Raw genomic sequence first — 15,100 nt, forward strand, 5'->3', positions numbered from 1 at the left:
CAGAGCGCCCATCAACCACCCACTCTCCTTGAACTGATCAGGAATCAGTTCAGATGCTTTGGAACAAAAAGCAAGCTTCGTGATCCACAGCGACAAAGCGAGACAACAATCACAGGCTAGTTGAATTCAACTAATAACTTTATTTTGTTGAGCTAAAGAAAAAAAACATTCCAAGTATGTAGCACATTTACGTAGTATCAGTAAGCAACATGCAAAGTGTGAGTAAACTGGTGTGTAGAAACATCGACCATCAATAAAAATAAAAAATGGAATATCGCAAATAAAAACGATTGGGACATTCTAGAAAAAGTACAGTAGGGGCAGTAAAGCTTCAACAAGAGGTACCTAATTTTACTGTGGAGACTGAACAAGAAACTTAAGAGTGATAATGACTAGAACTTTTCACACCTGTGCTTAGAGCGGATGTAGCCAGGGGGCATCCCTTAGCAGTAGTCTCCTACATTCTCCTTGATGTGAACAAACAAAATCCTCCTATTATTATTTAAATACAGTATAACACAGATAGATCGAACACAGAAGACATGGAAATCATGCATCCTTCGAACAGTACTGTGCTTGTGGTCTTGGGTTTTTTTCTTCTTTATCTTTGTAGATATACCTAGAACTACGGATCCCTCGAACAACCGAGGCTGGTCTCAATGAATTCGAGCTCTCTGTGTTATACTGCAAATCCACATTACAGAAGAGTCCACTTGAAGTTGAACCAAAAATAGTTTATCCCAAAATAGTGGTGAACCAAAAGAAAATAAGTCCCAGATTTTTTTCTCCTATTTGAGCAACCTCTCTAAATCGAAAACCTGGCCAGCTAAACAAGAAATTCTGCTGGTCCAGCAGATCTTGGATTAACTTTTTAAAGCGGACTTCACTGTGTGTTGGATCCCTGCCTAGTCCAAACCCCTGTCTGTGAGATGGCCTCCTTTGGCTTTTAATTTCAATATCCTACGTGGTGTAATTTACCTGACAGAGAACTCGATCCACCTAAACGTGGCAGTGGGTCAAAGGGCACAAGCCCAGCAACTCTCGACGTAAGTGCTTTCTTTTTGTCCTATCTCCATTTTTAATAACAGTGAAAACAGTTCATCATAACAAAGAGTGAGCTTAAGAAGTCACATTTTAAATTTTAAAAATGGAGATAGGACAAGAAAGCACGGAGGTCACGAACTGATAAACTGACAATAAGACCATGTAGTCTTTAGTGCACATGTTGAGTTGCTTCTACAAAGAGCAGGCATTACGTGAGAAGATCAGGGAAACCATTCGACACACGACCAAAAATTTAGCCAGTAGGAGATAACAATATAATTTCACGTCTACTTTACTAGTGATCACAATAGTGAAGGATCCGGAACATCTGCACGTTCTACTTCCTTTCAGTATTACTAAAGTCAAAATAATCAGTTCCTGATGTAATGCAGCCATTATCAGGCTGACTCGTCATAAATTAGATTGGAACCCAGCTCTTCACCAGACTGAAAACTTTTGCTGAAAACTGAATGGTCAGCATGTGAACATACACCACCTTTTACTTTCAGGTTGAAAACCACTATCTGCAAAAGGAACCCTTGGAAGTTAGAGTACATTACAATTATATCGACCACATTCTCTCACATCTCACACACCATTTTGATAGGCTATTAGTAGCCATTGTCAAGCCCACTTTTTTCAAAATGTCAATTCAATTCAACAACACAGACATATCAAAGAGGCAACAAAGACTCGTTCAGAGTTACAAGCATTGAGAAACAACATATTCGCATCCTAAAAATCAACAACAAAAAAGCCTAATTATATCCTTTCAACATCTATTCTAATTCTAAACAAAAGCAACCATATCAGCTTGTATTGTGTCTGTTAAAAGCCAGCTCTAATTGAGTATCTGAGTTAGTGAGGAATGTCTCAGGCAAAAGTATGCCGCCCATGTGGTGGCAGTACAAAATCCCAAGCAAACATTTTATACATTCATATGCTCAGTCGTGCATGCATTTTTCCAGAACACCTATGGAACAAAGGTCAAAAGATATAAAAGTTGGCAAAAAGGTCGTACCCCATAGAAGATCACTCCTTGAGACAGCCCACAGAACAGCAACCCTTCTGATGCTCAAATCATTCTTTTGAAATTAAGGACGCTGCATTAACATAATAAAAATTAGCTTCGTCCAAAGCTATCATTTCTGTTTTCATGTATGGAGACACCAGGTCTGAACAAGACCAAAAAAACCCCATGAACATTTCAGTTTTAAGAAGAGGTTTTGAGAGGCTATATTATGCAGCAGAAAAGATACAAGTTTTGTTTTCGGTATCTCACAAGTTACCAACGTGTAAACAAGGCAGAGCCTTCACTGCTAAGCTAGTAATAAAAATAAACAATTACTGAAGCCACGCGCAGCAAAAACAAGGCTTTCATCTAATGCTTTTATAAGGAAAACTGTGAATTTTATTGCATTTTCCTTTCTCAACAGATAATTGAAAGATTGGTATATGGAAAAGAAAATCGTATCAAAAGTAAATCTTAATGGTTTGAAAACTTATGAAAAAAGTCAAAAGATGTTCACAATGATTCAGTTTCTTCATACCCATCTCAAGTCTGTTCATAAAATCAAATCCATCCCATTTTCCACTGCGTACCTTTCAAAGTTATGTTCTGTATTTATTTCTTTGAATCACTTGAAACCTGCTCTTACTTCAAAAGCAGCTAGTGAACAAAAGCTCCAGCTACCTTGGAGGGTTAAACAACTAATTTGAAGACAACTGTGGAAAATTGAACACAAGCAATGTAAGTTTTAATACAACATAAGAATGTTAAAACAATAATTACCAATTAATAGCACCCGTTAAATGTCAACAAAGAAAAAATAATATATAAATCTGCAGACGCATCAACTTGTTGTAGACTTAATTAACTGAAACAGGCTTTCATATTAATTGCAAGATTTACTTGAACACTTCTATATATACGGAAATGCAAAACATTGAACAAAGAACTAGGTACCGTACGTAGTTCATAAAGGAGAAATATCACAACATCCCAGTTTATTACAAGCAGACTTCACTGTACATTGAATGGACAGAGCAGGTCTTGCTCGTCAACAAAGCCAACTGACACCAGAGGTAAACACAAATGGGTGAGCAATTACCAGTGAGCTAATTCTGGATCCATAGATCAGACATCCCCCTCCCCCTCTCCTTCCACCTGCTCTCAACAATCAACAGAGTCAATAGAACCTTTCTGTCACCTCTACGACAAATACTTGCAAGTTTCATGATTGTTTTCATTCTCAAGAAGTATAGAATGACAAAAATCGTTTTTTCTTCAGGACACATGCAATACAAAAGCATCACTGAAAAAGTACCAGTAAGATGTAAAAGGGACAAAGTGCTCCTTTCCCTGCATTGCCCATCGATGGCATCACTGGGCAAACCTTTCCCTTGGTTGGCTAAAGGATTGAAACTACCTTAAAAAACGAGAGTTGAACTAAAGAACTTAATACTAGATATATCAGTTCAAACCTTATACAAACATACTGCAGTTCAAACAAACCTGGTCATTTTGGGCCATTTTCTTAGGTCTATCAGATACATCCACATATTTCTACAGTGTACGCCTTTTCATCGTTTCATACTCAATAATAACAATAAATAACAAATATATGTCACCAAATGTAAGATCAGTGAATTGCACATGCAAGAATCTGCAGCATCTTTTCAAATGTAACAGGACAATTTTCAGGAAATAACCCAAAACTCCAAAAACACTGAAAACCCCCCCCAGAACTGGAGGTAACATTACAAGTGCTGGTACATGCCAATCTCACTGGTAAAAACTGTATATATTACATATCAAAGACAGTACATTTGACTTTCTATTTAACTATTGACTAAGCTATTTCTGCTAATTAAAAAAATAATCAAAGTCTTTGAGGTGTTTTTATTTGGCAAGAATAATTAAGTAAAAAAAGCTGCCTCCAAAAGTTTTTGGACCAATCATTTCTTTAAGACTCAAGACAAATAACAGTCCACTACATCAGAAACTGTTATGACAATTGAAACAGACTAGCAGAAAAAGGTACCGTAAAACGTTGATAACATCAACTTCACGGGACCAAAGGATTTCTTTGTGTTAAGCAGATTTTTAAGTTGCAATGCTTCAAATAAAGAGGTGGAACAAAAAGGGGATTCAAAATCCTTTTGCGATAACATAAATTTTGCATTAAACTGCATTGTATTAAATAAAGTCTATTGTATTTCTTCGCTTTTATTTGCACAGACAAAGGAATATAAACAACTTAAAGTTGTCTTTCACAGAATCAAAACTGTAAAGGAGTTTTCGTTAAAATGGCTTAGATAACTAGAGTAAGAGTAATGCAAAAATCATCCAAACACAACAATACCCAATGATAACACGAAACTGGTTTTTTTAAAACAGATTGCATGTATTATGCGAAGATGCTTCAATGCATAATCTCACATGAAGCTTGAGAGGTAAAATATTTATAAAGCAAGAAAAAAGAGATGAACAAGAGACTAAAAATACATGTAAAGTATAAAAAAGTATACATCATGTATAAGAGATTCGAGTCTTCTCTTAAGCAAACTTCCTTGCTTCTGATGGCTAAATCTAGGGGAGAGGAGAAAAATAATCATATCTCAAAAGCACAACTTTTCAAGAGAAGCAAAAAGCAGATCATTCCTGCACTATGTTTCATTTAATGTGATTTCCCACTTTGCATTTGTAAATGTTTACTGTTTTGACACATTAAAATAAGTCTTGTTTTCTAACATAATATGTTGCTTCTATATCATCAAAATTGGGGTATTTAGAGCAAGGTTTGCCATACAAAACAGTATAATCAAGAACTCCACATTCCTCATCAACAAAGCTCCTTGTGAAGAATATTACAGCTTTAAAAATGATGAAAATGACACATATGCAAAGAGAAATAATAAAGTCGCTCTATAGGCACCTTAAAACTTTAATCATTTTAGAGTTTGAACCTGAGACTGCTACAACACTGTGAGTCACTCTGCCATACAGTGAACTGTTTGGGATATCCAATATTTTCTTCACTGCAATTCATACCACATAATATCGACTTTGGTCACAACATGAAAGTCTGAGACGCAGGTGTATGGATAGACTTGCAGCTTTCTGTGAAGCTAATTCTACACCATAAAACCATTGTTGATGAACACTTTTTTCAGGAATTTTTTTTAACGAATGAAAAAGAGCTTTTTATTAGGCAGCAAGTTTTCAAGCTTTTAACTTATATTTACATTTTTCTTTCTCGTACATTTGATTCCAACTTTTGCATGTATTTCTAAACATAATGCAGCATGCTCCAAAAGATGTAAAAAAAGCGACTCCTTGAAGTAACTATGATAGAAAGACAGACTGATTTAACAGATGGACTTGGATATTTACTAATCCTCGAAGTTATGGGTCTACATTCACAACCTCCAAAATAGTTCCGACTCCTGGAAAAAAATAAATCTACCTTTTCAGTTTCTTAACCAAATAATAAGCAGCTAAAACAACGAGACCTGCCCCCAGGGCTATGGCAACATAGGAACCAGAAGCTTTGATGTCTTCCAGCAGCAGCGTATATCGCAATTTCGACATTTCGTCCAGCAATTTACCGATGGAAGGGCGGGCGGAGAGTAGCGTAAAGTGCCGATGGATCAACGGGTAGCGTGACGAAGGAACGCTCTGAGGGAGCAGTCCCAGGATCTGCAGGCGAGTGATGAGAACGTAGAGGCCAATGTCTGCCACTGTGAGAGATTCCCCGTACAGGAACATCTGGTTCTGCTTTGAACCCTCTGAAAGAACAAATTGTACAAGTCATCTTTTTGAGAGTAGCTTGGATTCCTGAGAATATCCCTTCATATTCAGTCATAGTCGTATGTCTAAGATTACAATATTATCATTAACACTGACAGAAGATTTATAAACAAAGCTCAGACCATTGGAAACATCTTTTCACAGGATACATAATTTTTGGGGTGTTATGAACTCAGAGTGAAGAACTGATAGTATGATAGTTCAGTAGTCTCTGCCTAAGATCCCACCGCTTACGATCCCAGTTCACCTAAGTTCCCGCTGTTTTAAGATAACATAATTTTTACTATACAAAAGTCACCCCTTAGATCCTGCTCCGATTCACTCTGAAGGTCTACAATCGGCTTAGATCCCAAACGGAAACAGCCGATCAACCAAGAGTGAAAAATTCAGATTATTGAACTGCCCGTCACGTCAAAGATTAGCCACTCTCCTGAATGTGACCACATAAGCATTGTAAAACTCGATAAAACGGAACAATATCTGCCCCACACGGGATCACACCAAGGCGCGAACTGACCGTCGTGTTTGTTTATCCCAAACATTGCACTCACTTCTGAGCTCTCCACATAAACTAACATCACATGCTGGGAGGGTAAAGCCTACACATTTGCACCAGACGGGATCACATTGAACTGCCAACTCTTCCCTGACCATTGCAGCAGTAATTTAGCGAGACAGACTAACAATTGGTGTGGTCAAATCGCAATGGTGCATAATGACAATGGCCGGGGAACTCAATTAGAGATGGAAAGCTATAAATTTTGGACAGATAAGAGAAGCAGAGGAGCAACTGGATAAGCGTAGAACTTGAGACTCACGATGGATAATAAGTGTAAATAGCACCTCATGCCACTGTGATTGGTCATCAAGGTTAACCACTCTTTACTTGCTAGAATATGTCATAAACTCATACAGGGGTCATGCCACTTCATTTTAGAGTGGAGTGAGACCACTTTACCGGTTGTGGGTCTTAACATGGGTCACCGTAGATTCTTCCCTTGGTCTGTCGGCTAAGATCCTGTTTGCTTAACTCACTGAGCACCGCTCCCGCAGCATACGTGGTCTGGTGGGTTCAACAAGAATTGACTATAAAGTAAACCCAGCAGTTTAAAAATGCTTGCAAATAGCCCCTGTGGTTTAAACAGGATATTGACAAGGTAGTTCTTTGGGGTTTGTGTATATTCACCACTTTAAGTGTGAATCACAGCGCCGAATCAGCGGTCGTTTAGTTTCGCCAGGCCGTACGCTGCTAGGTCAGCGTGACCTGGGTCAGCTGCCGGTCAGTCTACCTGCGCTCACTCCACGCGCGGGGTTACATACCACGGCAATTTTACACAGTTTTGTTTCAACGCTCACGAATGAAAGCAGGGTTATCAATATACACATAGTGTTCCATCTTTGAGTTTCTTCTTTTAATGTACAGTTTGTGAAAACGGAACGAAGATATCTTGTATAGTGTTTTAACTGCATGTGATCAAATACAGCCGTCTTATATGTGCCAATTAAGGTAATATGAACCGAATTAAAGTTATGTAACTACCAAAGTACGGGAATAAATTCACTAAAACTTGCTCAGAATAAAGAAAATTAATGTGGGTATCTACTTACTAAAGGATATCCTTGTTGGAAGATTAGTAATCCACATTTTTGCATTTTCGTTCAACAGCCAAATTCGTCGGGCTTGTGATCAAATTCTCATTACAGTATCCTTCATTAAATTAATGACACAGATCTCTTTACACATTTTGTACAGTAGATCTATGGCGTCGTGGTTGTTTTCTCGGTGCCTGCAGTGAGGATGCTCTCTGGTTCATAAAGTATCGTAGTTTTTCCGTATTGTTTACGATGCCTTGAACCCACTTTTCAATTTTTAAAATAGACGGGTGGCAGCTTTCGGTTTCTTTTCTCCCAGCCGGTCCAAGCCAAAGCTGTGTTGTGTTATGGATGGAATGCAGTGTTGTTCTAAATTGCGCTGTTTGTGGATTTTCTTTTTGGGAAAATGTCTTCTGTACAGCTTCATGTACGTGTCTATTGCTGTCTGAATTCCTGGAATAGAGGTTTTCTGAATAGGTGCACTGTGTGAGATGTCATTATAAATTTGACTGTATGCTCGGTTGAGAGAGTCGAAAATCAAACCTATAGAGTGCGCTTTGTCAACAATGATAAAATATCTCTTGGCAGTGACTCAAATGTCCTAGCCTTTCTTATCAGCCTCTGTTGTACTTTAGTCACGTTCTTACACCCGCAAACGCGACAAAGTTCATTCAGGGAGGAGGAATGTCTCCTGTGTGTGTGTTTCATTGGGAGATTTCAGTAAACCTGTTAGAAATGAATCCCGGGCAGATGGATTCTACCTCATATCGTAACACGGCTCAATCAACGAAGATGAAATTTATACACATTAAGCACAAATATGTCTGCCTTTCATAGAACTAACAATCTATGAAATTCACGGAGAAGTGTTGAACTTAAAACTGCATAGAATCCAGAATACACAATTGGACGGGTCAATTAACAAGGCCCTGGATGAGAATCAGATGTAAGCGACTTAATATTGCAAGAACTATTCTTCAAACAATGACGAAAATTATACACGTAAAGCACAAATATATCATCAGTACATGTACCAAAATTTGTTGAGATTGAGCGAGCACTTTGGAAATTAAAAGTGAATTAAGTGCAGCACACACATATTAAATTCGATGAAATTCAGAACATTTTGCACACACTGTAACATCGGCACATATCGTCGCATTGAGATCGGGTTTTCGCAGACTGAGAGGGGGAATCTTGTTCTTTTCTTATAGTATGGAATATTTCGTGGTTAGAGTGAGGATACTGCCGATATTTAGTGTCAAAAGTGTCGATTACGCCATGACCTGCCTGCCTGTAGCTGATGCGCAACGGAGCGGCCAGTGACCCCTGCGTAACCCGGCACGGAGCGGTTCCGATAGTGATTTAATGACTTCCAGATGTCGCTGGCCTGGGAAACTAAGAGGCACGATTTCGGCCAGTTTTCGGCGCTGTGGAATAAACAGGTTATTTTTCCAACGGACAGAACAACTGAAAGTAAGGAACTCCCGCGCAGTTCATTGTTGTTCCTCGTACGCGAAGCATGGCACGGCGAGGTATGTCAAAGTTTATAGAAACTCTTGATAATTTGGGTGAAGATTTAAGTGACAGTGAAGTATCAGATAGAAAACTTCATAAATCAAAATGTGAATTTGCCTAGCAGTGATGAAGATGACTGAGAAAATTATGTTAGACCTCTAGATCTAGGTCTAGGCCAACATTGTCTCTCGATCGTGAATTTGACTTGTCAGCGAGTACGCAGACTGGTCCGGCTAAGGATGACGATAGATCTAGTCCCAGTACTAAACTCTAGTTCAAATCAGCCCTCAAAGTGGAGAAGATATATATTTACCCAGACCTGGGACATCTATTGACAGACCTAGTCCTAGCACTAGCAGCGCTGACAATGAAAACACTTCTCAGCCTGTCACCGAGGAAGATCTAGATCTATATTTTAACAATTTTTCTAAATTAATTATCACTTACATTGTTATGCAACTTCACTGTACACACTCATGCTTCATTCTCTTACACACAAACACACACTGCACAACTATTTTGTGTAAGTTTATTAGATTTCTGCTTTGCCACATCATTTCCTTTTTTATTTCCAAATGTTTTTTCTGGAGCACATTTAACCCAACTTTCTGTCCCATACATCTTTTCGTCATTCATTCATCACAAAATATATTTATTGTGTCTGTTGAACCCATATCTTATTAAATAGCACAGAAAATTTCAAAGAAATAGCATTTCATTTCATTTTTTAATGAATTTTCAAAAAGTGGGGGAAATGGGGCTTGGAGGAAAATCGGGGCGTGGTGCTCAGTGTCTCAGTGAGTTAAGATCCCCCATTTTCCTTGCTCCTGAGCACTGGGATCTTAGGTGGAGACTACAGTATTATGAAAACATGTCTGTCTGATGGAACCATTTGTGAGGCATTGTGGTGAAATCAGGAGCTCGCCACAATAATGAAATAAAAGAAATTGGCATTTTTCTGGCTGATCGGCAATTTTTTCTAATTTTCTTTTTTTTGGCTCAACATATTTTATGCCCATTAAAAAACACATTTTTGTGTGGATTTTACTGAAAAAATTGATTAATCCTATCCATACGTCATGTTTTACTATCGTATCCATACGATGTGGGGAACTCTGAGCCACCACTTTCAAAGAGGAAGTTTACTCGTTAATCCGATCCGTATGCTTTGATAGCAGTCTGTCAAAATAATTTTTTGAGAAATACTGAAAATTTCAAAGAGATCTTCACCCTAAAAGTATTTTAAATTGTGAAGATTACAGCCCTGGGGGTACAAAATGAGCCCACGGCGTACAGATAGGGTTAAAGACACAAAAAAATATAAATTTTCAGTTTCCAAGGACTCTCAGGCTATGGAAGTTACCAAATTTTGGCTGCCATTTCCTCGCTAATGTTACCTCTGAAATCAGGCGACCCTGATCTCCTTCAATAGCAAATATTTTGACTTCTATTCAACAAAGATGGATATTTTTTTTCACAGAAAGAAAGGCAAATGAACAGGCTTTAAGTTGATACCAAAAACTCCATATGCCAAAAAATAGACGAGCGCCTGTTTCCACCGCATCGTGACACATTTATTCAATTTCTTTTATCTCTATGACTCGTAAGGAGATATTTGTGACATACAAAATCTCCATCTTTAGAGAACATGCTTCGATTCTGAATTAGTCAGGACAGACCTGGTTTTTTGTTTGTTTTCTAACTGCCAGTTCATCTCTTATGTGTTAACAGCATTCTTACCCTCAAGACCGTACTTCTCTCTGAGTTCCTCCTCCACTGAATTCAAGAAGCCATCCAGCTGATCTATTTGACCTCTGACACGGTCTTCGTCGGTGATGAGGTCATATTTTTCAGCAGCAGTCTGACTCTTGGCCAGGTAGCAATCTCTTAGGTCGGGGTAAACAGTGGACAGTGTAATCAAGTACCGTAAACGGTTGGCAAAGTTCTCTGAGGATGAAAGAAGTTAAATATTTTTACCCCAAGAAAACTAAACCAACGACTTGTTAACATCGCAATAAGAAATTTTTTTATCACGAATTTTTAACACTTTAATATAAATATTGACCAAAATCAAATCCTGCAGTGAACTGTTGTGAATGCAACCAACTTGTTTCGAGCGCTCATATGATCTTATGCAGTTGCGAGCGCCGTAAAACTCTTACTAAACTAAACTAACACAGCAAGTCAATTGCTTTTCACATAAGGACAAAGCCATTTGTGCCTGAAGTATATTTATTTATAGGATTTGAATTACTTCCATTTACAAACAGTTTCATCTTGGCAATTATAATTCAGGTTTGAGAAAGTTAAAAAATGGCAACAGCAGAAAATGTCGGCAAAAACTAAACATGACAATGAGTACAAATAAAAACACATGACTACGACACATCAATAAAAAGTAACTGCACTGAAATTATGCATCACCAAAAAATTTCCTTTAGCACCTATGCAAAATCAGACCTAACTAACCATAATTAAGAGGAGCAATATCACACCTTGCACACTTTCAGGGTAACCATGACTACGAGAACTGACCTCTCATACTTCTCTGGATGGCCAAAGGCAGCTGACACCTTCCCCCTGACAACTGTGGGTGGAAAATGATGCCGTAGGAAATGACATCCACAGGAATCTTGCTCAACATACTTCTGAAGCGTGACACTTTCTGACCAACATCAGAAGATCTGCTAGGGACCAGCTGAGGTCCACTAGTGCCTGTAAGGAAACCAAATCAGAACACTCATGGCCACATTCCACAATGCCCAAGTCGTTCTTTTTGTTATACATAACTCTTTCTCTACTGACTGGTATCCATTACAGAGGATAAATAAAGTACTATCATAGTTGGAAGGAGGAAATTTATGACTAACGCATTTATCATATTGCAGGTTAGAATAGGAACAATACATTACATAATACACTTCTGAACTAAACTTCCCTTCAGAAACACTTCAGCTAACAAGGAAAAGAGTGTTCTGTGTACACTATCCTTTTTATAGATAGATCACACTTTGTAACTATTTACAATGTCAAAATAAAAGCAAGTCTATAAAAGTTTTGTGCTTTTCGTTACCTTTGTAAAAATGAAAGCAGATTCAAAACCCAATGACAATTTCTCTTTCATGTGATTATATTCATTGTTATATAGAGACAACTTTACCTCTTTAACTCATTCGCTACGGCGAGCTGTGGGGGGCAGCGCGGCTAAAGGGCCGTCAGTACGCTAAGCCGCACTCAGCGGCTCGAGAACCGATCTTCAATTTTGGCTTAGATTCTATTCCAATCCACATATCCATGTTAAAATAAAGGTCATAATATAATGTTGACTTCTGGGTCAAGCATTTCCACTGAAAATCGGAAATTTAGATTCAGTTTTGAAACGTGATTTCGTAGTTTATTCAACTTTGTTTTATCGCGATGTCAAAATTATAGCCTGGACACCAGTCTTAGTAATTTTACACAACAAAATCTTTCATTATTTTGCCCACTAAAGAAATGTAGGACTCTTTTTTATCATATTGATACGATTGGACTCATATAGCCAATGCACTGTTATTGAGAAATTAATATTTTTGAGTGCTAGATCTAGGTCTAGATCTAAATTGTCAAAATATTTTTTTCTCCCCAAAATCACTACTTTTTGATGAAATTACACAAAAAGTGCCACTCAAGACACATATAGGTTTATTCCAAATGCAATTCTGAATAATTCCATATAAGATACGAGTGGGTTTTTTTCTGTTTGTTATCGTTTTTCAAGATTATAAATTTTTTTTTTTTTTTTCAATATCGGATGTTATGATCCAAATGTACAAATATTATGGAATGTATGTAAATAACTGCAAACTTTTCAATATTTTCCAGTTCTATATTCATTTATGGTTATTTTGATGTATCATTTGACTAGGTGCAAACATATTTTTTGAGTTTCACCAAAGATTAAATTTTTTTTAAATTTTCAAATTTCATCAGCATCCAATCAAAATTGTGTTGCATAATCGCTTCTAACAGGAACCAAAGTTGAAAAATACATAAATAAACATTACAGAAATGTTCTACAAACCATACTGAAAATATTGGTATATAATATGTTGATATTTATTTGAATTTGTGGCCCCAAAGACCTTTTAACTGCCCACTAGTCATCATCTCATTCGCCCTCCAGCAAAAAATTTGTCCACAAGCCGAAAATAATATGTAGCGAATGAGTTAAAAAACACCATATCTGAAATGGAAGGCGATCTTGAAATAAAAGCTGTAAAACATCGCTAAAGAGTTCAACAGAACTGGCTATTCCCATTTTCAACTTTCTAGTACAGTCAAACCGGTGTAAGATGGCCACCCATTGTCAGGGAGAAAAGTGGCTGTCTAAGACAGGCGGCTGTTTTAGGCAGGACTGAACGAAAAGGATTGATCAAAATGAAAGAAAAGGATTGATTAAAATGAAAAAAACAAACCATTCCCTTCTGAGGTCTCAGCCGAAGGTAGCTGCATTGTTGTTGTTGTTTTTCTTACTTCTATTGGCTTGTTTTTTGTTTGTTTATTTTGTTGCTGATTTTGTGCAAGGGTGACAATAAAACGAAATGTGTCAGATGAGGAAGACCGAGTGCAATGGTAAAACAAACACAAGGGCCGTCACCACTCGAAGAACGAGTGACGCTTCTGTTGCAAGTTCATGTTGACGTCCATTTTTACTATGTTGCAGACTGGGTAAACAGTGACCACTCATCTCACTCATGATTTGTGTATGAGTTCTGGGCGGGGCTTCTAGGTTATGAGGGATCACCCGCTTACCTCACCAGCAGATGAAAATTTATTGCTACCTATTGGTCAACAGTGAGAGGGGCCTATGCAACATGATTGGTAGGAGGGACTACCTTACAAAAAGGACAGGTGGTTGGAATATGACGGCTCGTCCACAGCGTCAGGGGCCAGTACTTAATTTATGACAAATCGTGAGAGAGGTGGCCATCTAAGACAGGTGCAGGGCTAGAATTAGGTGTTCAGGAGGGCAGGCAAAAATTGCCTCGGTGGGGCCTAAAAATCAGAGGGCACCGAGGCAATTTTCTAGGGCACCAAGGCAAAAATTATAGGCGATCATTTTGTTGATTAAAATTGGTAATACTGGATCATGCATCACAACCTTTATATAAATAACAATACAATTTATTCTTGCTCTCAACAAAAGTATAGAGTTATCGGAAAATTTGTAAAGTCATGAATGAAAACTAAGTAAATCACTAGGTGATCAGAACATTGAAAATATGTTGGCACACACAATATAGAAAAAGACTGGCTTACTGTTTGTCCCTTATGGGAAAACACAAGTGATTTTAAAAAGTATCACCAGAGAAGATGATTTCAGGGAATAGTGCTGTATTATCAGGACATCTATTTGTGAGACACATCTCTTGCCACTTGGCAATGCAGGGTTCTGGGTTGAATTCTTTGATCTCAGAACCATTGGGACATATAAGCATGATTTTTTCAAGCATATCTCTGGAAAGCAAATGCCTTCAGTCACCAAGGATGCGCCTCTTCAAAGAAAACAGGGCTTATACGAGCTACATATGACAGATTGGGAAATTTCCTTGCTTTTTTCAAGACTTGTCTTGTTCTCTCTCAGAGGTAATAAGCCCTGACTTTCGGAGAGAAACACGAGACACTTTTTCTTTATTTTTAGTGTTGAGCATCCTTGGTGTTGAAGCACAGTCTCATAATGAGCTATCAAGTCATCCATCTGTGTCTCACCATATACTTTCAACTCATCCATTTTGTGAGTTTCAGGCACATTTGTCCTGTCAAATATCCCTGCACTCTTCAAAACTTTATCTTCTGATGTGCGAGAAAATCTTTCTTCCAAGCACAGCACCAGCTTATCCAACACATCTTTCATGTTTGTAATCATCACACTTGCACTTTCTCTCACATCTGCAGTCTTCTTTTTCATCCAGATCTTTTTTCAGACACTGCTGAGGTTTGGTTAATGTGAGTGTGTTTGCACTTGCTATGACAAAATGGACACAGTGGTCAAGCTGAGCAGTGTCTGACTGAAGCTTTGAGGAGATTTCAGACAAGTCTAACAGGACACAGGATGTCTTCATTACCCCCCCCCCTCCTCTCTCTCTCTTC

General features: G+C 38.0%; 1 protein-coding gene across 1 annotated transcript in view; it reads right to left on the minus strand.

Annotated features, from left to right (window-relative positions):
• Positions 1–116: 116 nt before the first annotated feature.
• LOC101850046 (ganglioside-induced differentiation-associated protein 1) overlaps positions 117–15,100 on the minus strand; it is a 19,318-nt gene continuing 4,334 nt past the window's right edge. The window contains exons 3-5 of the mRNA XM_005111161.3: positions 11,504–11,683; positions 10,709–10,915; positions 117–5,835 (exon numbers count right to left, since the gene is read on the minus strand). Coding sequence (XP_005111218.1) covers positions 5,510–5,835; positions 10,709–10,915; positions 11,504–11,683 — 713 coding nt within the window. The 3' untranslated portion in view covers positions 117–5,509. The remainder of the gene's footprint in view (positions 5,836–10,708; positions 10,916–11,503; positions 11,684–15,100) is intronic.

This window comes from Aplysia californica, unplaced genomic scaffold (genome assembly GCF_000002075.1).
Source record: "Aplysia californica isolate F4 #8 unplaced genomic scaffold, AplCal3.0 scaffold01018, whole genome shotgun sequence".
Lineage (NCBI taxonomy): Eukaryota > Metazoa > Mollusca > Gastropoda > Aplysiida > Aplysiidae > Aplysia > Aplysia californica.